Source organism: Alternaria rosae (genome assembly GCF_020736505.1).
Source record: "Alternaria rosae strain MPI-PUGE-AT-0040 chromosome Unknown BKA58scaffold_5, whole genome shotgun sequence".
In the NCBI taxonomy this organism is placed as follows: Eukaryota; Fungi; Ascomycota; class Dothideomycetes; order Pleosporales; family Pleosporaceae; genus Alternaria; species Alternaria rosae.
The window spans coordinates 1,771,304-1,796,984 of record NW_025763574.1 but is presented as its reverse complement, the minus strand read 5'-3'; the positions used below and the strand labels follow the sequence as shown (position 1 = coordinate 1,796,984).

General features: G+C 52.0%; 11 protein-coding genes across 11 annotated transcripts; 5 read left to right on the top strand and 6 right to left on the bottom strand.

The window, feature by feature from the left end:
• Window positions 1-2,316: 2,316 nt before the first annotated feature.
• BKA58DRAFT_277221 (uncharacterized protein) lies at window positions 2,317-2,760 on the bottom strand (the record flags this gene model as incomplete). Its single annotated transcript, XM_046166813.1, has 1 exon — window positions 2,317-2,760. A coding segment is annotated over one exon (444 nt), but the record flags the coding sequence as incomplete, so codon positions are not given.
• A 777-nt stretch (window positions 2,761-3,537) lies between these two features.
• Window positions 3,538-4,068, bottom strand: BKA58DRAFT_315086 (uncharacterized protein; the record flags this gene model as incomplete). The annotated part of the gene is made up of 1 exon (XM_046167506.1): window positions 3,538-4,068. A coding segment is annotated over one exon (531 nt), but the record flags the coding sequence as incomplete, so codon positions are not given.
• A 1,650-nt stretch (window positions 4,069-5,718) lies between these two features.
• Window positions 5,719-6,003, top strand: BKA58DRAFT_315753 (50S ribosomal protein-like protein L30; the record flags this gene model as incomplete). The annotated part of the gene is made up of 1 exon (XM_046167540.1): window positions 5,719-6,003. One exon carries the CDS (start codon window positions 5,719-5,721, stop codon window positions 6,001-6,003), a length of 285 nt encoding a protein of 94 aa, XP_046025401.1.
• A 356-nt stretch (window positions 6,004-6,359) lies between these two features.
• BKA58DRAFT_179177 (heterokaryon incompatibility protein-domain-containing protein) lies at window positions 6,360-8,780 on the top strand. The gene is made up of 4 exons (XM_046165344.1): window positions 6,360-6,383; window positions 6,448-6,756; window positions 6,808-8,469; window positions 8,525-8,780. Exons 2-4 carry the CDS (start codon window positions 6,562-6,564, stop codon window positions 8,753-8,755), a joined length of 2,088 nt encoding a protein of 695 aa, XP_046025400.1. The 5' UTR covers window positions 6,360-6,383; window positions 6,448-6,561; the 3' UTR covers window positions 8,756-8,780.
• On the bottom strand, window positions 8,447-10,379 carry BKA58DRAFT_385273 (membrane bound O-acyl transferase family-domain-containing protein). Its single transcript, XM_046170355.1, has 2 exons — window positions 9,612-10,379; window positions 8,447-9,558 (listed from the first exon to the last, which is right to left on the bottom strand). The coding sequence occupies exons 1-2, from the start codon at window positions 10,085-10,087 to the stop codon at window positions 8,805-8,807; spliced, it is 1,230 nt and encodes a 409-aa protein (XP_046025399.1). The 5' UTR covers window positions 10,088-10,379; the 3' UTR covers window positions 8,447-8,804.
• On the bottom strand, window positions 10,380-11,847 carry BKA58DRAFT_385271 (uncharacterized protein). Its single transcript, XM_046170354.1, has 2 exons — window positions 11,726-11,847; window positions 10,380-11,653 (listed from the first exon to the last, which is right to left on the bottom strand). The coding sequence occupies exons 1-2, from the start codon at window positions 11,795-11,797 to the stop codon at window positions 10,505-10,507; spliced, it is 1,221 nt and encodes a 406-aa protein (XP_046025398.1). The 5' UTR covers window positions 11,798-11,847; the 3' UTR covers window positions 10,380-10,504.
• A 1,399-nt stretch (window positions 11,848-13,246) lies between these two features.
• BKA58DRAFT_385267 (Six-hairpin glycosidase-like protein) lies at window positions 13,247-17,241 on the top strand. Its single transcript, XM_046170353.1, has 7 exons — window positions 13,247-13,777; window positions 13,829-13,844; window positions 13,897-13,919; window positions 13,966-14,083; window positions 14,134-14,233; window positions 14,281-16,610; window positions 16,658-17,241. The coding sequence occupies exons 1-7, from the start codon at window positions 13,654-13,656 to the stop codon at window positions 17,115-17,117; spliced, it is 3,171 nt and encodes a 1,056-aa protein (XP_046025397.1). The 5' UTR covers window positions 13,247-13,653; the 3' UTR covers window positions 17,118-17,241.
• Window positions 17,242-17,957: 716 nt separating this feature from the next.
• BKA58DRAFT_457970 (maintenance of ploidy protein MOB2) lies at window positions 17,958-18,891 on the top strand (the record flags this gene model as incomplete). Its single annotated transcript, XM_046174651.1, has 4 exons — window positions 17,958-17,989; window positions 18,054-18,232; window positions 18,285-18,378; window positions 18,426-18,891. 4 exons carry the CDS (start codon window positions 17,958-17,960, stop codon window positions 18,802-18,804), a joined length of 684 nt encoding a protein of 227 aa, XP_046025396.1. The 3' UTR covers window positions 18,805-18,891.
• A 463-nt stretch (window positions 18,892-19,354) lies between these two features.
• BKA58DRAFT_179144 (uncharacterized protein) lies at window positions 19,355-20,073 on the bottom strand. The gene has a single exon (XM_046165343.1). The coding sequence runs from the start codon at window positions 19,921-19,923 to the stop codon at window positions 19,435-19,437; it is 489 nt and encodes a 162-aa protein (XP_046025395.1). The 5' UTR covers window positions 19,924-20,073; the 3' UTR covers window positions 19,355-19,434.
• Window positions 20,074-20,132: 59 nt separating this feature from the next.
• On the top strand, window positions 20,133-21,316 carry BKA58DRAFT_178971 (endoglucanase). Its single transcript, XM_046165342.1, has 3 exons — window positions 20,133-20,687; window positions 20,740-20,921; window positions 20,983-21,316. Exons 1-3 carry the CDS (start codon window positions 20,223-20,225, stop codon window positions 21,152-21,154), a joined length of 819 nt encoding a protein of 272 aa, XP_046025394.1. The 5' UTR covers window positions 20,133-20,222; the 3' UTR covers window positions 21,155-21,316.
• Window positions 21,317-23,492: 2,176 nt separating this feature from the next.
• On the bottom strand, window positions 23,493-25,514 carry BKA58DRAFT_178932 (uncharacterized protein). The gene is made up of 5 exons (XM_046165341.1): window positions 25,034-25,514; window positions 24,921-24,983; window positions 24,789-24,871; window positions 24,344-24,741; window positions 23,493-24,293 (listed from the first exon to the last, which is right to left on the bottom strand). Exons 1-5 carry the CDS (start codon window positions 25,155-25,157, stop codon window positions 23,528-23,530), a joined length of 1,434 nt encoding a protein of 477 aa, XP_046025393.1. The 5' UTR covers window positions 25,158-25,514; the 3' UTR covers window positions 23,493-23,527.
• Between the last annotated feature and the right edge of the window lie 167 nt (window positions 25,515-25,681).

Genomic DNA, 25,681 nt, shown 5'->3' with positions numbered 1-25,681 from the left:
GGCCGCCGATGAGCAAAACCATACAAGTAGGCGAGAGCGACGGACTTTCACATCAATCGCCCCATCGCATTTGCTGACTGACCTTCAGGCCCTGTGCCGTGGGTCTGCACGCGTAGCGTCGAAAGATACCATCGTCAATCCGCTAGCTCCTCTCCCCGATGAGCTCATTCTGCAGATATGCGAGGTAAGTCATTCTCGCCAATCAAGCTCGTTGTTTTTGATGCAGTACCTGTACTGTATTCCAGAGACGTTCGTCGTGTCTGGCTTCACCGGGTGTTATAAGTACAGTCAAACGATAAGCTTTCTCGTACAAGCAGATATGTCGCATATACTGACTCTTATTCTCACTGATATAGCGCGTTTTCTCGTGGGATGCAACCGAGCGATCGACTTGTGATAGAGCCTCAGCAAGGTCTACCTTTGCCGCTCTTGCCAGGACCTGCAAGTACCTATATCCCTTCGGTATGCGGTTTCTCTATGAGAGCTGTCAGATCCAAAATCCCGGAAACTCACGTGGCTTCCTCCGTACATTACACAACCATCCTAAGGTAGCCTCGTATGTTCGCGAGATATTGGTCGGCGGATCCTGCGATGGGAGATCTGCAGGTGAGAATGACCTGAGCATGAGCAAGGCAGAGATGACTGCACATATCCGGACATTATCCCTCCCTTACGAAGATACTTTCGTCGAGGCCGTTGCTCTTCATCCGGAAGAAGTAGAACTAGCGCTTCTTGTCTGGGATGCTCGCACCTCTCTCCAAGTCCTTTCCAGATTGCATCACCGTTATAGTAGTCATGCTTACTGCTCTACTACTCCGCTGTGGAATTTGCGTAGGCATGGATTCCATTCAACACCTGAAGACAATGCGCATACGCCTCATCGGGCCCTCTGGATTACTCCATTGCTTCACGCAGCCCAGCAGTATGTAAGTGCATCAGCCGATGCATCGATTGGTTTCGCAAAACTCTGCTTTCTGTCACTCGACATGACAGGAATACCCATGGCTAAGATAGCTCCTGTATTGCATCTGCCATCGCTCAGGACCTTAGAGCTTCACGACATATCATACGGTGTCCCATCACTTGGCATCGACCATGGGTCTTGGGATATACGTCCAAGGTCGTCTCAGATACAAAATATCTCCATAATTTGGCCGTCCGAACCGCCGTTAAGTCACATAACACAGTTGTTGCAATCCTGTGCGACGGTGTCAAGCTTCCGATGTGATCGACCAGATAAACCCGATGACAACATAGTGGACTGGCATTCCGCACTCCTCGAAGCTGCAAGATCACATAGCGAAACCCTCAAAAAACTCGAAATTCGTATGGACGGAAATTGTGCATTCACCTGGACGGGTTTGTGGCCGCGAAACTATTTGTTATCTGGAATGAAAGAATTGGAAGAACTGGAACTGGACTACACTGCCATTGTAGGCAAACAGCGAGGAATTCACTACCCAGAATTACCCGAGACGCCAGAACCTGCCCGATCGCTCCGCGATCTGCTGCCGCCGAATCTGGTTGAGTTGAGACTAGATTATCAGAGATCCGCTATGAACGCCAATGTCGACTATACCTCTGAGTTACGGGCCCTTGTTCAAGACAATCCAAACTGCCCTTGCAAGATCAAAAAAGTGGGGATTTACTACGTTCATGACATAGTGCACGCCGCATACCCTTTTTCGCTCCACAGCCTCCAGGAGTACTTCAAGGCACACGGTCTAGAATTTCACTATACCGTCAAGTACAAGATAGATAACGAATGTAAGTGCTTCATGTACGCGTAAGATCGACGTTATCTAACAGCGTTGTCGTAGACGAACGGGACTATCTGGTACAAAAGCTGGCTACCATGGGCTACGAGGGCGCTTATATGTGTAAATGGTCCATTACAGATGACGACACCTGGATAACACCCGAAGAACTGTACAACAGGGTAATGGAGCTTGTCTTGAAATCTGAGAAGCACCAGAATGGCACACAAGTCTGATGCGAGGTTATTCGGCTACGGTATAACGATGCGGCCACAACGGACTCGAAGAGCTCTGAGCTCAGCACGCCCTTGTTCAAATGCTCGGAATTGATGAGAGAGCTGCACCTATAAGCTGTAATCGATTGAATTATCTCCAGATCCCCTACGCTTTACTTCTAGCGGTTTCCATCCCAAACCACCAAGTGACTTCCCCCAATCGTCGGAGGGGCAATTCTACTCATGTCCCAAATATCCAATCGAGACCATAATTCTGCCACGCTGCCAACCTTCATTGGCATCCAACCAAAGTAACGTTGCCGACCAACTCGCGGGTTCCGCGAAACATAGTCTTCTGGACGGTAGTCGGCATCCACAGCCTTGATGATGGAAGCGGTGGGGTCCGATAGGACCTCATCATCAGCAAAAAGGAATATTCGGTGTAGTTTGTAGTCCGTATTCATTGGTTGAGCACCCTCGCCACTGTTGTATAGTTCGCGAAGCTGATTCATATCGAGGCCAGCCAGAGCAGGGTCGGAACGCGCATCGAGACTAAAAAACGACCATAATTGTTGGAAGCCAGGATCGTCTTCCTCGGTTCCAGTCGCGTCTAGAGCCCCTTCGTGCGCATTGGTCTGTATCGTCTGGAGAAGTCGGTGCCATTGCTGGTCAGATGAAGGTCCGTAGCCCGTACGGTAAATAGTAAAGCCCCAGTTTCTGTGGCGAACAAACTCATCGTCTTCATAGACGCAGAGGTTTCCCATCCATTCTTCTACGGTGGTAGTCATCGGGGGCGCAAAGAAAGATGTATTGATGCAGAATGTGTACAAGTACCTAGGTAGGTATGAAGAGGATGTGACAAGATGCAATTGTTTCGAAATATAACAGCTTGATTGGTGAGTGATGAAACGACACGAGATTTTCGGCGGTTATAGCTTTCACAGTATGAGAGTTTAGGCCTACATCCCTAGGCAGCCATGTACGGGTGGGCCTGCGCACGGACAGTGCTGCCTTGCGACTCTCCTGCATAGGCAGGTAGATATCTCAAGTGCGCGGTTGAGGTTTCAAGGTAATGTAAATTTCTGCATATACTCATAGCAAAGATATCTAGGTATGTTGTGAGTCAATTGTTTGGTCAAGTACTGGTTAGCAAGGCTGCACCAATCCATGGGTACCAAACTTCGCGAACTTCCCAGCCACTATCCGGCCCCTATCAAGGGCACTTCTTGCAAGAGCACAAAAGCGGTTGCACTACCCAGAGAAGAGCCTACTCACGGCTTCCAGTACTTTCCGCTATGGCTAGGTATCAAAGCACTTTGGTTTGGGATTGACTGGTGCTTCAATCAGGCATTCGATGGGTTGGAAGCTGTAGCGGCATTGCGTAGAAACAGGATTCAGAATTAAGGAATGGACTACCTAGTGAAAACCAACCAGTAGGTGGAGATTTATCAACAGTACGGAAAGATATTTCGAGATTATACAGTAGTTTCGCTAAGCCGACCCAGCGGCCGATATACGCCTAACCCCTCCGATTACACCAAGATTACCATCACCACCAACACACTTTACTTTCCACCACCGATCACACCTACCGCTCTTCGCTGAGTCGTACCCCTGCAGACAGGTGTCTCATCTCGTATCGCCTGCGGCGGAATGCGATACATGACCAGATACTCGCCATAATGCAACCACTCCCTTGCTACCTCTTTGCCACCGGCGGCATCCTTCAGCAGGTCCGCCGCACGAAACACTGGACCACGAGCAAAGTGCGCGGTATCCACGGTGACAACCCAGGTGTCCTCACCATAACGCTCTCCGAAGTGCTTGGCCACGGCTTCCGCATGAGCGAGGTTGTCGTATACGCTGATGAAGGGGGAAGAAATGTTGGTTTGTTGGTTCAGGTGGGCGAGACCGAAGCGGGATAGTGCGGATGTGTAGTTGACGATGGTTGTTTGGTTCTTGGAACTGAATCCGGTGGAGAAGGCGTAGCGGGTCTGCGAGCTGGTGCGGTGGACGCGATAGACCAGTGTTGGGATGGCGGTTGGGGCGGGAGGTGATGGTGGTGATGCATGAATGGGATGGGGTTGCGTAAGAGTGTAAAGTGCTATTTGTATATCAGTATGTCGATTCAGAGTGTCTGCGAGGGTTCGGAAGTTTACCTGTCATGATGGAGTTGTAATTGATGTGCCTTCAAAACAATGACTTGTAGCGAATAGGAGATGTTGCCGATTGGATGTACTGTCCACGTCAAACCCACTTGTAGTGTCTTCGAAGTCTACTGAAAGAACGTGACAGGCAACTCTGAAATTGGGGACTGTATGATCGAAGCTATTATGTTCAGAAGGAAAGAAGTCTTTTATGCCTCCATGTGCCAGTCGAACGTACAGTCCCAAGAGAGCGGTCAATGAGGCCCTTCAAACGGTATAAATGCATTTGAATCAGGACTTCGTTGGTCATGTTGACTTTCCTGCCGCCGACGGGCATGTACATCGTTTCGTCTGTTCGAGTGTTGACTACCCGAGAGTCAACAAAGAGACAACGAGATCCCACATCGGTGCCGTCGGCAGGTCCAACCGGGTTGTGGGGACGGTCACAATACATTTGGTCTTGAAGTACCGTAACGGTGCTGAGTCTTTCGTTTGGTGACGGGGGTTAGGCCAGGTGCATGTGGAACGGGTCGTCGGCATCATTGCTTCGAATGCCCTTTCTCCATCGCTATCCGTTTGATATGCAGATCGCGGTATCTTGCATGACCACATAATACGGATTGTACGTCAGGCGTATCGACGCGAAGGTCCTCTTAGCGAGGCACGTTTGGATCTCTAGTGTATTCCGATACGGAGAACACCGCCATCGATGATGGAACGAGATACTCGTGATAGCGGACATGAAGTGACGAGCTATTGATGAAAAGCGCATTCGAAAACACATGAATGCATGCAGACATGTAGGAATTGGTGTTTGACAAGAATATCGGATTCGACATCGAGACATCATCTCCCCAGAATGCCCCAGGAAAAGACTGGACGAAAGATAGAAATTTTGAGACATGGCTTTTGTGCCGCTGGAAGCGTCAAGGCATCCGACCGATGTGTCGTCTCCTTAAAACCCAATTTTGGGGTCGTACAGGCAAACGGACATGCGCATATGTAGGAGCGTCAGGCATCGCATCCCATTTGCCGTATGCGCCGTATCGCGAGAGAGGGACGTGCAGTCCCTCCCGAGTACCGAATGCACATCGGCGATGAAATTCACAGTACCGCATCCAGGGGCGCGGGAGGAAGGCGACCTGCGTGGAGTAGTGACGACACCTGTCGGTAGGTTCTCACCGCTCCTTCTCCAGACGGCGCCGGTGGGATCGAGCTGACCATAACGCGATTGATGTTCATCATGCAAGATGGGTGCGAAGAGAGGAGTGAAGGTCCCGCACACGTGGTTCGGCATCCGCCCAGCGCGATTCTAGGCCATTTCGGGACAAGCGTCGCATGCCGAGGTCTCCAGAAGTACGAAAAGTTGGTGATGACAATCGCAAGCGCGCAGGCGGGCATCATCGTCACGTCGCCACACAAACGGTATGTGAAGTTGCTCAAGACATGAACACTTCAATCTGACATCTCGGTAGTTAATTTGACCCTGTGTCGCCGCGGAACCCACGCCAAACGCCACACCAAATCCATCCATAGCCACTCGCAACCGCACCGAGACCTCGCGTCGAAGCCACCAACTCTCTACATCACATACCCACCATGTCTTATTTCCGGATAACACTTATGCGCTCCGGCATCGGTATGCCCGAGAAGACGCAAGGAGTACTCAAAGCGCTCGGTCTCCGCAAACGCATGACGACTGTCTACCACCCCGTTACACAATCTGTCGCTGGTCAGATCATGAGAATAAAGGAATTGGTCGATGTCAAGGAGGTCAAGAATCCAATGACGAAAGACCAAATGCGCGCTGCAAGGAGACCGGATCCGGGGTACTATATCGAGCAGAGGGCCGGTGAGGCTATGGGAGCGTACGAACAGACGTGAAGAGATGGGAATGAGATATGTTCTTCGCATGTAAATTTGGGTATGAAGATGTATGCATATATGGCGTTTAAGGGCATAGTACTGCACGGTCACTTGAGGAAGAGGCCGATGTGCTATGAGCATTATTTACTCGGGAATGGAATACTACATCCAGGCCACTCGCCCTTCTCACAGATTGACAAGCAGTTCGCATACATTGTCGCTTCGAAATATTCTTTTAAGTCTCGGTAGGAAGTCGAATCGTCAATCTTCGCGTGCCTTCCCACACAAACCTGTCTGCTACCTCGAGACTGTCAACACCATGACGCAATTCTATTCACTACCAGAAATTTATATTTGTACCTCCCATCTGCAGTACAAAAAGCAACATTTCAAAGCAGGTATTCGAACAATGGCATCATTTACTCGCTTGGACAATCCTGCAGCCTGGCTGACACATCACAGCTGAAAACCCCGCATCTGGCTGCGTTGCGAACAGCCGCTTCTTTCGGTTTCACTGATCACTACACAACTTGGCGGAGAGCCAAGCAATGCGGTTGGTCACGATACGGGGGAACTATGAGGAACATAAAAAAGACTTTCCACCGCCATGGAAAATCTGCCACAAAGCCAATGAGACGAGGCGATCATCTCTTTGAGACCCCGATACAGCAAGACAATGGTCTCTTGCCTACTACGGCCCAGCAAGCCAGTGATCTTTATCATGCCCTTCTGGGACCAATCAGCCGTTCCTCCCATACTGCATATCAAAAGGTAGCATCAACGAGAAGGCGTTCCGTGGTCGAGCATTGCTAACCTGCGCAGATTGACGTGACAAAGAAGAAGACTTTCGAGAAAACCACGCATTCTGTTCAGGAAACCCATCGAAAACAACATTCTACAGGCCAGTCAGCGGATCGCTTTACTATCACTGCCGAGGGCATAAAGCTTGCAGCAAGCATTGCGTATGCCGGTCCCACTGAAGGAACTCCATTGGCCGATTCAGATTTCGCAACTGCAGTGAGCAGCTCTATGAAGATTCCTAGTGCAAGAGAAGTCGTGTATAGAGAGCTGCAAGGTGCAAATGATTTTCGGCTTATAGAGGTGTCTCCGGAGAGTGGACAAGGTTTAGAGTGCAAGATGGTCTATAGTTCGCTTCGCCATCCACCAGATTATATTGCAATTTCTTATGCATGGGGGGATGGCTTTGATAAGAGACAGATAAATTTGGAAGGCGTTGAACGCGTTTCAGTCAACTCGAATCTTTACGATGCCCTAATGGCTGTCCGCGAACCAGACCGCGCCATTCTTGTTTGGATAGACGGCCTCTCAATTGACCAGGAGAACAAAATGGAACGCGCGAAGCAGGTTCAGTTGATGGACAGAATTTATCGACAGGCGACATGTGTTGCCATTTGGCTTGGACGTGAAGCGGATGATAGTGGGCGGGCAATACGACTATTAAAGGATTCGGTGGCCCACGCGAAGAGCGAATGGACCGGCCTTTTGGAGCATCGCGACTTTAAAGCCTTGCACTCTCTATTCAGGAGGAACTATTGGAGTCGGCTTTGGGTTGTACAGGAAGTATTTCATGCGAAGAGCAAGAAAGTCTACTGCGGCTCTTCCAAACTCCCCTGGTACCTATATAAGAAGGCATCAGATGCTCTTTGGCAACACGAAAGCGACCCTTACCTCTGGACAGGACCAAGTAGCTTTCCAGACGTTCAACGTCTCATGGTGTTGGGCCCAAACTCTCTGCTAGAAGTTTTACGAGCTTGCCGAAGGAAGCTAAGCGAGAACCCAAGGGATAAGATATTCGGTGTGCTAGGCATACTCCCAAGCGATATACGCGAACGCCTACATGTGAGCTATGACAAATCTGTCAAGTCTCTATACCTGGAAGTCGCCCGACTCATCATCTGTTCCACGCATCGCCTTGATGTGATGCGCGAAGCGATTCACTTTCCTGTTCAGGTCAGCTTTACCGACTTGCCTACATGGTGTCCAAATTGGGCACAGGTTCCAGAAAACTCGGCTCTGTCTTCGGATAACTTCTCGGCGGCAAGCGACCGCGACGCTGAATACGAGTTCAAGGATGGATTACGGAAGCTTGAGATCTCTGCCATCGAATTGGATATTATCGCTACGACTGGTGTGGCGGTAGGCACTCTTTGCTCGTTACAAGACTATCTCATGGCCTTTCTGAATTGGCGGGTGCTGCTTCTCTCTCATTTCGACATTACGGAAGACGAAGAGGCGGACCATCCGCGTGTAAATGACTTCTGCAAAACGCTCTCATTAGGTCAGCCACTCGAAGAACTAGAGCACTGCTGGACGAGGGCCTGCTATTATACCTTCTCTTCATGGATCCAGGAGCGATTCCCACGTCTGAAGCTGGACCCCAAGTTCCAACACCAAGGGGAGTCAGATAACTTGCAACCCCATGAGCTACGGTCATTCATACAGAAGCATTTTGGTGATAGAATGGTAAGTGGAGTCCTTCAATCTCATCGTCTATGCTAATGCCATGTCTCAACCACAGATGGGTAGAACATTTTGCATCACGAGAGACGGCTTGATGGGTATGGGGACAGGTTTCATGAGCCGCGAAGACATCGTCGTCGTGCCATTTGGTTGTTCAACGCCCATCATACTCCGCGCGGAGGGTAAAAGCAATGAGTATCGTTATGTTGGAGACGTTTATATCCACGGTTATATGCATGGCGAAGCCCTCGCGAGCGACAAGCCAGTGAAAAGGTACAGTCTGCGCTGAAACGTCGATAGCTTCTCAGATCTTCCATTGAAGACTCAAGAAAGAACGTCTACGCGACTACCACAGGCCCAATACCAAACAAATCCAACTCCCTACTCTGCACCCAAACACCTCTCGCAATATTCCTACCAACCCACGGCTCAAGGCTCCACCCCAGCGCACCCACCATCCACAAAAAGCCCACCACACGCCAAAATGCACCATCCCTGAGCCCCATCGCCTTCCCCAAGTCAACAACATGATCCTCCACCATAATAACCACCGCCTGCAACAAAAAGCACTTGATCGCACCATCATCATCAAACTCGCGATTCACCAACATACTCGCTACCCCATGTACCAAGCCCGAAATACCAAACGCCACGAAAAGCTGAACATACTTGGACGCAAAAGACCCCTTGCGCAAACCCAGCACATCTCTCGCTAACCAGACACTAACCGGAGAGCAAACACGACGGCACTGTTGATGCCACACCGCAGACCACGTACTGCGTACACTGTACAAATCGCGGAATCTTCCAAACATGGAGGGACAGTCTCGCGGGTTGGCGAGACCGGTGGCTACGGATACAATACCGTAAGCGATGTTGTAGAACTCCATGGTGGTAAAGGTAAGCAGGATGTGGAGCCAAGTGTAGTAGAAGCGAGTGAGAAAGGGTGTGTCCAGAGTAAAGGGCTGATGCGGTTTCTGCGTGCGAATATCGATCCAGGAGCCGTGTGGGGATGCGGCGGAGTGACAGACGAGGATGTCTTTTAAGATGAAGAAGATGAGGCCGCGCATGAGTTTCCGGGCGATAAAGTTACTGGAGTGGATTAGACGACGGGTTGGGAAGTAAGTGGAATTGAGTAGACTTACAGACGGGGGTAGTTGGCAGGTACCTCCATGCACACGTTCTTGACTTGGTTGCTCCACCCTGTGTAACGGTTCGATGTCGAGAGACGAATTGCCCACCATGCTCTGCTCCAGAAACTTCTCCCTGCACCGCCGGGTACGTCTTCGTAGTCTAGCCTTTTCGCATCGTCGTTCTTCTTGTCGTTTCCATACTGTATCTTGTACCACCCTTCTTTGTCAGGACTCCGTAGTAGAACCCAGTCAACGTAGGTGAATACACGAGTGCACACCCCGCAATTGATTGCGAAGTTGTATCCCCAGCCTGCATCTCCCCAATCTCTATACAGAGATTGAGCCGCGAGTAGGAGGACAAGAGGTAGACTGATAGAGACGCGGAGGAGTTGACGTTCGGGTCTGACCGCAAGGGCAAGGATATTGATCAAGTAGAGAAGAGGTACTTGTAACATTACAAAGACCGAGGGCAGTTGGAAGAGAGCCATTGCTACAATATCCAATTCATAGTTGAGGAGATAGGGGAAACGGGGTTTACTGGTCGCCAGTACATTTCGGCACACGACGGAATTTATATAAGGTAGGACATGATGCTTTGACCTCTCGTAAGATCTTAGTGTCTGTGGGTTACTTAGGGATCCCTACATGCTGGCTTGGTCCAATGAGATGTGTTCGAGTACGTTAGCGCTAGGCCCCTTTGACGTTCCTGGTCAGACTTCGGGGCTCGGGATACTGTCTCTGACTAGGGTAATTAGATTAGGGACCGCAATTTTTGTCACCAACAGAGTCTTGAGAATTGGTATCATTACAACGCTATAATCGTGGTTTTGGTCCATGCTGCGGATCGGTAGCTAGGTCGACACGCTGTGGCGTTCCCGATTCGACATGTCCTCTCAGCACCCCTACTAAATCTCCACATCTTGGAAACTTGCTCCATCGCCATCGTCTTCAGCTGATGCTTGCCCTGGCTTCGGTCTCTGTGGTAAACTCGCTTCCAGAGACTTCTCGTCGTTGGGTTCAGGCTCGGATTCGTCGTCCATGCTATCCTCTTGCTGTTGTTCCTTCCCATTTTGCGGCTTGAGATCCTCGGTTCGAGCCTTTTGCTCTTCTGTCTGCATCTTCGGCTCCACTGAGTTTCGCTCGCTCTTCTCGCTAACGTCATCTTTGGGCGGCGGAGGGGGTGGCGCCGCACCGTCGGTATCGCGGTCACGCCTCGGTTGCTCGGGTGTAGGTGGTGTCACCTCGGTGCGCGGGCTCATGATAGGACTTCTGGGTTGCTGCTGCTGCTGCTGTTGCTGAGGCTGCTGTTGTGATTGCTGGGCGGGTTGTTGGGAACCTCCCGGACCGACGCTTCGTAATCTGGGGTCTGCGTTCAGGTAGTAGCCCCTCACACCGACAATCCTGCCCTCCCTCTCGCAACCTATGACCCAATCTGGAACGACTACAGGAATGTTGTTCTCGACGGCCTTCTCCCATGCAGGCCCTCTGCCTTCAGTGCATACGAAGTGCGTGGTGTCAATGCGCACATTGTCCGCGATCTTGGCGCCAATTCTTTCCACAGACCGTTGCAAAGACTCTCGGAGAGCAGCAGGCATGTGGCCAGGCGTGATGGTGATACCAGACAAGTCCGTCATCTTGTGTGTTTGTACCAACAGCTTCTCGCTGCTGAAAGTGCCCGCGCTAGTCTTGAGGACCAGGTGGAACTGATATTCCGTGTCGACAGCTAGACCACTCAGCTTGGTGCTGTGCACGTCGCTGGGCTTGGGGATTGTGCCTGCCTTGTTGCCATTGCGGTATAGTGTGAGGCTGCGCAGTTCGGCGGTTGCGATGTCGATAGGATCCCACTCGAGGACGACTGAGGTTTGCGTAGCATTGCGGCATTTGAGGATGGGGGCTGAGGGCGTGCGCTGGCCAAAGGTGCGGAAGATCTCCGACTGGAGCTCATGGAAGGCTTTCTGGGCGTCGGCTTCGGCTTTGTAGTTTCTTCCCACATCGATGTCCACCATGGAGCCTGACGAGATGTCTGGGGGTAGCAATATAGAGGGGAACTCAATCTACCTTTACGTCAGCCAGAGTGAAGGGCAAGGATGCGCTTGCGCTGCGTTGAGCGGCATTGAGGGGCTCACAAGACGCTTGTCTTCTGTCAGTAGCACAGCTACTCCAGCATCGACCTTTCCGACTGTGAGAGAGACGAGCATCTTGGGCGAGACTGTGTGAGGATGTCGGACTTGGGAGACGTGTATTGTTTGGTAGAGCTGAGCGGCCGCGTACCTGACCATCAATGGCGCGGCCCGAAGAATCGCCGTGGCAGGCGCTAGCGGCCAGCTCTGGTCCACGCCCCTCTATGTTTTCTCCATCATCAACACCATAGCATAGAGAGCAAGCACTGTAGAAAGGTCACGCATCGCTCATGGCGACCAAAGCGACATGGTACATAGACTATGAAGCCGCCTGCAGGGTTGGGACTCGTTCCGCGACTTGGTGGATACGCAAAAGAAGCACCTGCAATTGACCTCGAGCACTAGATCCTTCGTATGGACTTGGGCGGTAGGTAGTCTAGCAAACGGTAGCCCCCCTGTCACTCACATACACGTCTTTTTTTCCGATGCACAGTTCCAGCGATTCGAGGTTTTGCTTGAAAACATCCCAATCTTCCAGCAAGCTTACCACTCTTTGCATGGACCTCGTACATCGTCTGGATAGAAATACTCAAACCTGGCAGCTTTTCACCTCTGCGCTTTGGAGGCACGTGAAAGAGGTTATTTATGCATCAGCAACTCATGACTAGTGGTGATGACTTGATCGGCTACTATGCAAAGCTTGGTTAACATGTGTGCGCATTAGGCATGATCGTTCGGTAGCGTTGTTGGATCCAGAGGTGAAAGTGAACTATATTGCCATGGACTGAGCCGCATGATATGAGGGCTGCTCAAACGGGAACATCTGATCGATTCGGTCAAAGTTCATGTAGGGCGGCCAGACTTGCCACACCGACTTCCCCGCCACCCTCGTGAGAGCTGTGAGACGGTGCTGTATCGTATCCTTAGATTCCCTCGGCCCGTGTGCATTCGTTTCATAATAGTAAACTCAACTTTTTCTCAAGGAAGACATGCAGCAGATGACGTCATTCCTTACCATTAACCTCCCGCACATGAGTAGTCATACGCCTAGATATGTTTAGGGCTACCCGCCGGATGTCGGTGATACATCACGTGAATTGGCGTCTGGCGCGCAGTCTCGGAAACGCGACTATATGCATCCCAACTCTTCCACATAACTGTGCTGCATGCCGCGGAAGCAGGGACGACACCACGTTCAAAAGTCGATACGTGTGGCATGCGAATCCCCATGCCAGGATCCGCTGTCACAACTCCACACCCCAGAAGGGCCTTCCGAAGCTGGCCAGGTCCGATCGGCGATGGCACAGTGGGGAGGACCGGAGACTAACGTCTTTATCGTGGTTGCTTGTTCAAGGTTGGCGTCGCCCCCAGTAAGCGCGTTCAACACTTTGGCGCAGAGATTTTGGAGCGGCTCAACAGATGGGCGACACGTGTAGCCGACGCTGCTGCAGCGGCGGGCATGGGCATTTCCAAGCTTCTGGCCAGCTCTTTTGCGGCTCGTGAGACATGGGATAGACATGGGATTGAAACCTGGCGGAGGAGAGCATTAGGCTAGAGTGGGCTTAGGTCAGCCGTTCGCGATAAGTCCCGCGATGCACGGTTGCCGTCCTATGATGCATCGCGAGTTCCTGCGTCGAAAGTCGGTGGTAGCCACCACCAAGACACGCGCCTTGACAAAATCTTGTCCGCCTTCTGTCTCTTCCTCTATTCACACCACCTCCAAACATTGGACTCCCTCGCCATCGGCGTCTCTCATATACATTACCCCACCTCCTTCTTCTCCACTATCTTGATCGTCTGATTACCCCATTGTTTGCTCCATACTACCTGCAGGAAATAATTCCCTCGACACCGCTGCACGCGCCATCCCCCAAACCTCACTCACTCTCTGCCGTCAGCATTCCTCCTACATCACTCCGGCACACATTGTCACCATGGTTCTCATTGAGAATCAAGAATACCTCTGCGAAGAGGAGAAGCGTCTGAAGCAGGACCGAGAACGTACCGCCTACTGGAAGCGATGGGGACCCTACGTCGCCGAGAGGCAGTGGGCAACAGGTCAGTCTTCCTCTCCATGAGTCTATTACCACCAATCTAACTTGTGTCCAGTCCGCGAAGATTACTCGTGAGTGCACCTACTGTCATCGCCATGGTACGCTACTAACAAACTTTTGCAGCCCTGATGGAGATGCCTGGAGCCGTGAGTACACATCTTCGGTGCCAACTACCTTTTCTAACGTTCGTAGATTTCACGCACGACATGGCGCGGTCGCGCGCCTTTCGCTGGGGCGAGGACGGCATTGCTGGTGTGTCCGATTCACACGGCTTCCAGAACATTGCCTTTGCTTTCTGGAACGAGAAAGAGTATGTGTGCGCCAGTGCAACATTTGCGACACAGGCTGACTTCCCTGCAGCGACTTCCTCAAAGAGCGCCTTTTCGGATTGTCCAACCCTCAGGGTAACCACGGCGAGTCGCTCAAAGAGTGCCATTTTCACCTGGACAACACGCCAACAGTATGTTGGTTTCGCTCGCTACGCAGATATCGCTAATTCAATCGTAGCACTCGTACATGAAATTTCTGTACAAACTTCCTCAGCGGAAATTCCCATACGAAGACCTCATCGAGACGAATGCGAAGCGAACGAGGCTGGACAAGGAGTACAACCTTGTCGACACGGGCATCTTCGACGATGACCGGTATTGGGACATCTTCATCGAGACTGCGAAGGAAGCGGACGATCCAGAGGAGATGTGCTTCCGAGTGACAGCTTACAACCGTGGCCCAGAACCGGCACCGCTACACATTGTACCTCATTGTTGGTTCAGGAATACCTGGGCATGGGGTCACGAGGACGAGAAGCTGAAGCCCTCAATCACCAAGATTGGTCCAACAACAGCGCAATCAAAACACCACAAGCTCGGCGATCGCTACTTTCAGCTCTCCCCATCCCCGGGCACCGGCCCAAGCGGCGAAGACGTCCAGCCTGAGCTTCTCTTCACCGACAATGATACCAACTACAAGGGGCTATGGAACGTGGAAAACAAGGTTCCATATGTCAAGGACGCTATTCATCGCCGCATCGTGGACGAGCAGAAGGATGCTGTCAACCCTGAGAACACTGGTACCAAGTGCGGTGCCTGGTTCGCTTTTGACGAAGGCGATGGTGTCCCACCTGGCGAGTGCGCTGTTGTCCGCTTTAGGCTCTCAAGGAGAAACGACGGATTCCTTGACGAAGAAATGTTCGACGACATTATAGAACAGCGTCGCGCCGAAGCCGACGAATTCTACTACAGAATCAGTCCCCTCCCAATCGCTGACGATTTGCGCAACATCCAGCGTCAGGCATTTTCCGGCATGATGTGGTGCAAGCAATACTACCACTTCATCTGGGACCAGTGGGCTAACGGCGACCCTGGTATGCCTCCTCCACCACCTGGTCGCAAGGCTATACGCAACAAGGAGTGGAAGCATATGTACCTGGATGATATTTTGTCCATGCCCGACTCTTGGGAATACCCCTTCTTCGCTGCATGGGACAGTGCTTTTCACTGTATCACACTCGCCATGATCGACCCCGACTTCGCCAAGAAGCAGCTCGACCTCTTCACACGTGAGTGGTACATGCACCCGAACGGGCAGCTGCCGGCATACGAGTGGAACTTTGGCGACGTGAACCCTCCAGTACATGCCTGGTCGCTATTCCGGGTCTTCAAGATTGAGCGCAAGATGTACGGACGTGAGGACTTTGACTGCCTCGAGCGCGTATTCCAGAAGCTTTTGCTGAATTTTACGTGGTGGGTCAACCGAAAAGACGCTGACGGAAAGAACATCTTCGAAGGTGGTTTCCTGGGTCTCGACAATATTGGTCTCTTCAACCGTTCGGACCCGTTGCCGACCGGTGGTACCCTGGAGCAGGCCGACAGTACAGGCTGGATGGGCTTCTACTGCCTGAACATGCTGAACATCTGCCTTGAGCTCGCCAAGCGACGACGCATCTACGAAGACATGGCCTCCAAGTTCTTCGAGCACTTTTTGATGATCAGCGACGCTATGCAATTCCGCAGCGATGGCGAGTCGAAGCCTTTGTGGAACGAGGAAGACGGGTTCTACTATGATGCCATCTCTTGGGGTGGTCCGTGGTGCCATCAGATGCCCGTCCGTTCTCTGGTCGGTCTCATTCCTCTGTACTCTACCATGACGCTGGAACCGGAGGTTATCAACCGCCTACCCAGCTTCAAGAAGCGGGTTGAATGGTTCATTGCTCACCGTCCCGAAACTTCGAAGCGCAACATCCATACGCTCTCCAAACGTGGTCAGGGCAACCGCTTGCTTCTGTCACTTGTCAACGAAGACCGACTGAAGCGGATAATGAAGAGAATGTTGGACGAGGATGAGTTCTTCGCTGACCACGGTATCCGATCGCTTTCAAAATACCACAAGGATCATCCCTATAGCATGGACGTCAATGGCCAGAAGTACGAGGTAGCTTACCTTCCCGGTGACTCGGACAGCGGCCTCTTTGGTGGCAACAGCAACTGGCGAGGTCCCATCTGGTTAGCCGTCAACTTCCTCCTTATCGAATCTTGCCAGAGATTCCATCTCTACTACGGCAACGATCTGAAGGTAGAATGCCCCACGGGATCAGGTGACTACATGCATCTCGGTCACGTTGCAGAGGAGATTCAGCATCGTCTTCAGCATTTGTTTGCTCGCGGAGATGACGGTAGAAGGGCCATCAATGACGGGAACCAAATGCTCGACTTTGACCCGCACTGGAAAGATTACATGTGGTACCACGAGTTCTTCGATGGCGATACCGGCCGCGGGTTGGGAGCGACACATCAGTGCGGCTGGACTGGTTTGATTGCGAAGATGATTCATGACACTGGGTAAGTTTAACGACGTTGGGTATAGTACTTTGACTAACGACGTGCAGCATGACTTGCCGTCTCCCACAAACGCCGCGCACACCTACAGGCGCTGCGGACCATTACTTTGACGATGTGTTCACTACGGCAGGCAAGCCAGCGAAGCGCCAGACACTCCGCCGGTCTTCTACGAGCCGTAGCATAGGCTTCCGAAGTGACTGGGGTGAAACTTCAACCAACGGCGAGGAAGAAGATGCTACAAGCCCGATCAAACGCAAGAACTCAGTCGGTGTACTGGACCAAGCAGCCCTTGACCAGAAGTCGGCAATGGAAGATCGTCTCCACCACTACGTTGCTGGTCAGCTCCAGCGTATCAAGACCGGCATGCAGGACTATGAACCGGACGAATTTGAAACAATGACCGACGGTGGCTCCGACTCAAGACCGCAGACGCAGAACGGTCGTCGCAATGGACGTGGTCGTGACAAAGGCGACTATTTTGAGCAAGACCCATACTTTAGCAAGTGAGGACCGACACAGGATGTGTTGGTATGGAGTGGTAATCATCAGCGGTGGAAGTTTTCAGCGTATATCCTAGACCTAGAGTAGACCTAGAGTAGACCTTACAAAACAATGAAGATATCTTCTTTTATTCTCTAGCTTGCCTCCTTGAGTTTATTTGTGTGGTGCACTGGTGAGAGTCATTGCGACAAGGTCCAGCTCATAGGGGAGACAGCATGCCCAGCGCGAAGCCAAAGGCATTTCGTCTCTCATCTGTTCCACCGTCGCTCGAGGCGGTCAGTACGAAAAAGCAGATATAACAGATGATAGTGGGCCAATTGCGTGGGTTTATCAAGTTGTTAGCGCGGTCGAGGCCGAAGCGGTGCGCAGGTGGTTGCGGCGGTCGCGATTGTTGATTGTGGGGTCCTGTCCAAACACCCCTCGCCCAATCCAACTCATCCAACGTCATTGACTCTCTCCCCTTCTCTATTAACCTCTTCTTGTCGCTCGCTCACGATTTATTACCTTCTCCTTCTACTTCTTGTTGCTACCTGGTTTGTCTCAATCCCATAGCCCCGCCGTAGTTTGTCGGCTAACCATCGGAATGCGCGACAGCAGATAGCACACACGCACGCACGCAAGCAATTTGTACCGGTCCATACGAGAGCACGAATCGAGAGCAGATATGTCGGGGTTCATAAGTACAATGTTCGTCTTCCTCTTCGCTCTTCTACCGGGGGATTTTCGACCTACGAGACGAGATTGCGTGTTTTGTCGCTGGCCTGTCGCACCTGAGGCTGGGGCTGGAGATGCGCAAATACCCGGATGGATAGCGATAAGACCGTATCATTCGAGCCATGCGGCAACATGGGGAATGCCCGGCTGAAGGAGACACCAGAGTCCGCGGCAGAAGGCCGGAGAGAAGTCGCGCTTGAGATTGGAGACTCTCTACCGCGAACACAGGCTGACTTCTTTCGCTAGCAACCCGCGAACTCGCGCACCGTTCAAGCCGTCCAAGAATCGAGGCACCAGCAGCTGGCAGCTGAAGCAGTATGCCGAGGCCACACTCGGTAGCGGCAGTCTAAGGAAGGCTGTCAAGCTGCCCGAAGGCGAGGACAAGGACGAGTGGCTAGCTGTCAATGGTAGGAGGACAGCTCTATTGAGTGAAGGAGTCGGGCTGATATGCGACCACAGTCGTCGACTTCTACAACCAGATCAACCTGCTCTATGGCTCCATCACAGAGTTCTGCTCGCCTCAAAGCTGTCCTGAAATGAAAGCGACCGACGAGTGAGTCCACACTAAGCACTCATGTGCGCAATGCTGACCATGGACAGGTTTGAGTACCTTTGGCAAGACTCCGAGAACTACAAGAAGCCTACCAAGATGCCCGCGCCCGAATACATCGAACACCTCATGGCATGGATACAGTCCAATGTCGACAACGAGTCCATGTTCCCCTCGCGCATCGGCGTCCCCTTCCCAAAGACGTTTCCAGCTCTCATCAGGAACATGTTCAAGCGTCTATACCGCGTTTACGCACATATCTACTGCCACCACTACCCCGTCATCATCGAGTTAGGCCTGGAGCCCCATCTCAACACCAGCTTCAAGCACTACGTGCTGTTCATAGACGAGCATGGGCTGGCAAGTGGGAGCAAGGACTTCTGGGGACCGTTGGGCGATTTGGTGGAGAGCATGTTGAGAAGTGATTGAGCGCATCGCGGCGCTCGACTCGAGGAGGAGAGACGGAGAACAAACACGAGACTCTTCGTGTTACGAGCATATTTCGACGGCGTTGAGGAGTATGTGCACAATTTGCATAATTAGGGAGGTATTACGAGCATGTACGCTTGTTAACGATGTATTAGTAGCGGTGAATTAGCATAATGACTTCAAAATCCACCGAGCACATCTCGACGGCAATCACCGGGAATCCTCCCCAAGGGTGTAAGAGCTGCCCAGGCGGCAACTCGTATCCAAATTCCAGAGCGTTTGCTGTCTCAGCAGAGTGGACTTTGGAGACTGGACGAACGCCAGGTGGGGCAGAGTTCGTGTATCGGGGGCTTGGCAGATGGGAGACATGGAAGACGTTCATGCCTTGCCCTCTCAACCAAACAACCGGTCCATACTTATGCCACGTACTTCGGTCCTTTCCTAATCGCGAAACTGCGAACGTCGTCTAGTGATGTTGGCGATGGCGACTGCTATATGACAAACGCGCTATTACGCATGACCAGCGACCATGCTGACGATGTTGATTCAGCCGGAGCAATGCTGGCAACTTGTTTACACAAAGTTTGGACCATCCTAGCAAAACAGATGTTGCTTGCTCCAGTATGGCCTCTAGTCTGGTAGCGATATTGGAGTTGCGGCCAATCGGGCGCGTCTGCTTCCCAATTCAGCTACGGTGCTCGACCTCTTTGAGAGCCACGTGAACCGAGCGCCCGGAGTATTACCAGCCTTCGAGGTTGCGTCACACGGGCAGTGCGGTGTGAACGGTTGCAGCTCAAGAAGCGGAGAAGTTCGTTTTGAACGGTCGCGAGAATAGCCGAGATGAGCCCTGAAGGGCCAGGGCGGAGCGTGAGACATTGGGCAAACCTTACCGTCTAACACGAGAGCGAGCATAAAGCACAACAACGGGCAACCCAGCTGTACAAGTTCCTCGGTTTTGTCGCGTCCGCCCCGGCATTCATTTACGCGACCTTGCGAGCAGATGTCGCGATTGCCGAATTGCGGGGAGCGATACAACGTTGCGTGCAGAGTGTGGGGAAAATGCACCACGAGGCGATGACAGGGGCAATCTATAAGACCAGACAATGCAAGTCGAGGCATCGGGTAGGTTGACAGCGTGTGGGAACTGTGACAGCGGCTCTCTGACCTCTCAGATGCCACTGCCCCGGGTACCGTTTCAGTACCCAAGCTCCGCCCACCCCTGCACCGGTGCACAGCATGATGGTTCTCGGCCTCGAGTATCGAAAGCAGTTTAATCTCTCCTTGCAGCCGGACTAAAGAAGGGACCCCTCTTTTTCAGCATCCTTCAAATACAATTTCCTAGCACTGCGCGCGGATCACTCTGGCTAACAAACCATGCCACTCGGTTTCTACTTCGACTTCAGATCACTCATTCCGCAATGATGCCGCAACATCTCCGCAATATCGCCCTCGCCGTCGAGCTCTTCGCAGTCTTTGCACGAGGCGCACATCTCAACTATACTGGAGAGGCCGTCACATCTCGCTTCTGGGACTGCTGTAAGCCATCATGTGGTTGGAACGGCAAAGCAGATTTCTCGAGTCCGGTAGAATCGTGTACGGCCGACGACAAGCCCACGGACGTTGCTGCCGGCACTGGTTGCAACGGCGGTTCCGCGTTTCAGTGCTCCAGCCAGCAGCCATGGGCCATCAACGACACTGTTTCATATGGCTATGCCGGTGCCTTTATCCTACCCGAACTTACTCACGGAGGTATCGAGGGCGCCTGGTGCTGCGCATGCTACCAGCTCGACTTTACGAGTGAGCCTCTGATCGGCAAGAGCATGATTGTACAAGCCTCGAATACCGCCTACGATGTAACCGACGCAAACCGGTTTTCCCTTGCAGTAAGCCTTCAATAAACACCCATCATCATGATTGCATAGCTGAATTATCTAGATTCCTGGTGGTAACACAACATCGACAAATGCATGCGCCCAGCAGTATGGCGTGGACCAAAGCGTCTTCGGTGAGCTCATGATGGGCGTCAGCTCCATCGAAGACTGCCAAAAGCTACCCGAGAACCTGAGAGCCGGTTGCGAGTGGCGCTTTGATTGGTTCAAGGACGCATCGTTCCCTAGGTAAACATGCCCTCATCTGGATCCGCAGGCTACACAAATTATATAAACTAACGTCACACAGTGCAAACTTCAAACGCGTAGTCTGTCCTGCGGAAATTACAGCCAAGACAAACTGCATCCGTAATGACGACAAGGTGCTGGCTGGCGAGGCCTCAGCCGCCCAGAGCCTCACATCTGGTTCCCCTACTATGGCTTTCTTCGCCGCTGGCATACTAGCTTTAATATCGATATAGCATCGGCGATGCCGACGCCGTGCGTCACCCTTCGCTTTTGGCAACCCTCTTTCACGATCGTCACGTTTTTTTTTTCTCATCTCTCTTGTGTCCGCTCATCTTTGAACGCTGGTTGGCAAGCCTTGTCAGATGATGGATGTTTCTCATGCACGGATACCCTACCAATAAAATATTCGCATCAAAATGGATTGCATGTTGCGCCACAAACGGCGCGTGTTAATCTCTCCACTACGTCTTCATTGCCGGAGTTGCCGGTGATGTTATTATGACTGTACCGTCTTTCTTCCCGTAAACTCTTCTTTGGTCAGGACGGAGTCAACATGTATGCTAGTAAGGCTAAGCCATTGCATAGGGGGGTTGTTCAGGGGCGTTTATTGCAATACTGTACGGCAAAAGACTTACAGCTTCAGTGACAAGCTACTCTGTGCTCGCTCAAGAATCGTACATTGTGGCGTGAACCCAATAGGAAGAAATCATGAGACATGACCGGTGGTGCACTGAAGCAACGAGAATGGTTGGTGGAAAGTGAAAAGTCCAAGGCATTAAACGTCCTTGAGAAATTCAAGAGACCACTCATAGCATGCGATCTAACCAATATTCAAAAGCCATCCTATCACGAGCGCACGCCATACTGCCATGCTCAAATGCCCTTCGTCCTCGAACGCCCATCATGAACCCCACAGTGCACCTCCCAGATACGTCCTTACCCCAATAAGCACTCCTGAGTAGGTATCCGCCCTACCCAGACTTCCCACCACCCACTACCAATCACCACATCCCCCAACCCCTACCCATCCATTTAGGCAAATGACATCCGAACAAGATGTTTTCCGCCTTTCTTTGTGTAAAGCAATCACACGTAACCCCGCCAGCCGGCGATGCGCTCGCCACCGCTTCGCTCCGCACCGAAGAGGGAGATTATCCATATTGAACCGGCGGGCGCTAACGAAAATCCTGATATATTACATGGACATATGGCTAGACTAATAAGGTATACTAATGGTGGGCAGGCAGGCAGGCAGGCAAAGTCACGAGTTACGGAGTAAAAGGCGGAAAAATGGGAGGATAGGAAAAGGGAATAGGGCAAGGAAGGGGTGGGTTTTTGCCGCTCACAGGGCAAGGGGAGTGTAGGCGAGTGCATTCGTGTGTGGTGGGAGGGTGAAGGATCGGGTACGGGTGAGGGAGGTGCGAGGACGATGTTTACTGGAGGATACGCACACCTTCCTGCTACTACTGGTACCTCTCGCTTACGCGCAGCAAGATCCTTTCCGTCGCGTGCATTATCGCACAACATAACGCGTGAAATGAGCGCGCGTGCTGAGAGATTTCGCCCAGCGTGCTCAAAGTCTTGTTTCTATTTCTTCTTTTTCTCCAAGCCCGGCGATTGAGATGGTTGTGGATTAGGTATGCTCGATCTGTACAGTAGCTCCAGTCGGACGAGAGTTGCTGCTTCGAGTAAGGTTTCCGCGTCATCTGGGTAATGCGTAATGAGCGACGAGGAACCGAATGCACCTCCCCGTTGCGAAGGCGAGGGGAGAACTAGGACTAAAACTCTGGATTCGCGAATCCTGTGTACCGGAGATGGAGAAGTGGGATTTGGGGTTGGGGCTGTCTGGATCTGGATTGCCTTGGCTGTAGGGTACCTAGGTATGTCGAGGCGACGACCTTGTTGTATAGGCCTGGGATCAAGAGTTCACGGCGCGATGTATTCCACGAATACAATCATCACGTAAACAAGAAGCGTAACAACCAATTGCAAAGCCATCGCAGTGCACTCACGCCGTCCTTTCCAGTCAACCCCGCCACCCGCGATCAACTTCCACCCCTCACCCACGACGCAACACACGACACGACACGAGACACGCGCTGACGCACAGACAGCATGATCAGCAACTCCACCACCCCTGCGGCAAAGGAACGGCTCGGATTGCGTCTTGACATGGCAAGTGGCACACCGTGACGGGTTGGACGGTTATACCCCAGATCCATCGCTCGCAATGCGCACCCCTGCGGACAAACGGGCCTGAGCGCCGCCATGGTGTGGTTGGATGCTCGTCTGGCTGGCTAACGTAACGTAACTTTGCGAGAAATTGAAATGACGGCAGCCCCAGGTCCCTCGGATAGGGCGTACGGGACTTGGGAGTGGTAAGGTAGGTACGTACCAGATTTGTGACTGCCGACATGACGGGGTCTGGGGTTGGGTGGAGGAGCGTGAGGATTTTTTTCGGGTCACCAGTTGGGCGGGTTGGTTTGTGGTGTCTTGCAGTTTTGCAGCATCATCACCGTGAATGTGTGTAGTCGATTTTTGAATGTGAACACGGCAAGACATTACAGATATCAAGATTCATTGTATGTTGTTCATTCGCTATGGTATCATAAGGCTCTCGGGTATGGGTATATCTCATCGTCAACCTCATCATCTTCAATCCCCCGCAACCTCGCCGGCGTCAACGGCGCAATGGGGCACAATGTCTGAGTGGAGAACCTCGTTGTCGGGCTGAGCGTTGGGCTATCCATGCTTTTCCACTCTGTATACGCATCTTTACTCTCCACGAGTGTTGGCGCAGAACCCAAACTGCCTACACTCCTAACCGTCTCTAAGATGTCACCCTTCTCGCAGGAGTCGGCCGTGCTATACCGATCCAAGCTATTCCTTCGCGATCGCGGAAAGTAACTTCGTTTCTGGTAGCGCTGTTCGCCTGTGGTGCAGATTCGAGGTGGGAAATCTGGCCGGCAGTCCACCTTACTGCTGAGGTCGCCTTTGGAGCGCGAGGCCAGGCTGCTGGAAAAATCATCCTGGATGCAGGGGAGGATCTTTTGTACCACGCGGTTCTTTCTTGTGTAGCGGCTGAAGTCTGATGCGTCAGATTTTCTCGGTTGTTGTTGTTGTTGCTGTTGCTGTTGTTGTTGCCAATCACCGCAAAACTCGCGCTCGATAGGCGTCGCTTTGGTTCGGAAGTTGAAGATCCATCGTGTAACGAGGCCGCGTAGGATCGGTATGTTGGCTACGATGATTGCCACATTGTTCTCAATGTGGTTGATGCAGTAGTCGATCGGATAGGTCCAATCGGGGTTGAACAGAGTGTAGAGGCGGTCGCGATACGACAAGTAGATCTTTGCTGCGCCGATGCCAGTGACACTGTGAAGAGGTTAGCCATTATTATCGCATACCCAGCTAACACGACTTACGCGAGACTGCAAGTGAAGACTACCAATACCACCAAACGGGACCTCAATCGAGCACTCATCATCCTTCGCACAATGATGAAAGGTATCGGGAGGATCAGAACATCAGTAAGTAGGTTGGCGCATGTGACCCAGATCAACATCTCGCCCATTTTGTGTCTGCCCATGCAATGCAGGTTGCCGAAAGTCCTCGGCTTCCAGGTGTTACCAGTTAGAGGTGGACAGATGAAGATGTATAGAAACCATGGTATCAATGCGCTTCCAACGGTGAAGACCAAGATGGCGTAGAGTACTCGCTTGAGCCATTCAATAACGGAACCGGCCCGAAGGAGAAGAAGGATAATCGACGCTTTGACGAGTGGTAATATGGGTATGTTCAAGAGGTTGAACGCCATGACAACCTGCTGCTGTTAGTTATGTCGTCGTAGCATGATGAGGCTAGACATACGGCATAGTACTCGTCATAGTTTGGTTCTATCTCGTTCGGCGGCACCTCCCAGATATGTACGCCAACATGCCACATCTTGACATCTATCCAGGGTTAGTGAGAGCCAATGTCGGCGCTTATATCAGTACGTACGTCGATGGGAAGGGCCTATGAGGGCTATGGATAGAAGTAACGGAAGTATGATAAGCCAGTCATCTGTACCAGCACGTCAGTACGGTTCGCGCAGGAGATGTTGTACGCCATACCCCAGCTTAACCGTAAATTTAGCTTCCGCCGTGTGTATATCCTCAGAATAACGAATATCGAAGCCAAGAGGGGAGTGCCGTAGATCACCCCCAGGCAGGTGAGTTGAAGAGGATAGGTAGGCATCTCGACGACCTACTCTCAGAAACCTGAAGAAATCGCGAAAACCACATCTCGCCCTGCTTGTGGGTGGGCTTCCTCATATAAACCCGGAACAAGGTCAAGGGCTGCGAAACCCTTGTCCCCCTACGCGCGCCCAAGGCAGGCACAGCCGGGTGTCTCCCAAGACTGTCCCCCGCAATTTGCTACTTACTGCATATTAACACTTACAGAAACAAGTTAAGCAGAGGCCCTTCTATTTGTCAAACGGTCTAGTCTCCCGTCGGTCAACCTCACGTGGATGTGCTTGCTGGCTGCACTATACACATGCCACTCAAAAGGCTTGTCATCGCTATGCCAGCCGGTCGTACTCCATGGTGCGACGGTCTGGATATCGCACTTTCCGCCTCCCACTTAATTCTCTTACACGAGCAGCGCAATACAGGAGAGGTGACTGGCTTCCAACATCTCGGAGACTGTGCAGCCGAACGCGTCCAACGGGGGCTGTTGCGCGGTCCGGTTCGTGGCTGTCAGAGACATGAGAAGTGGGT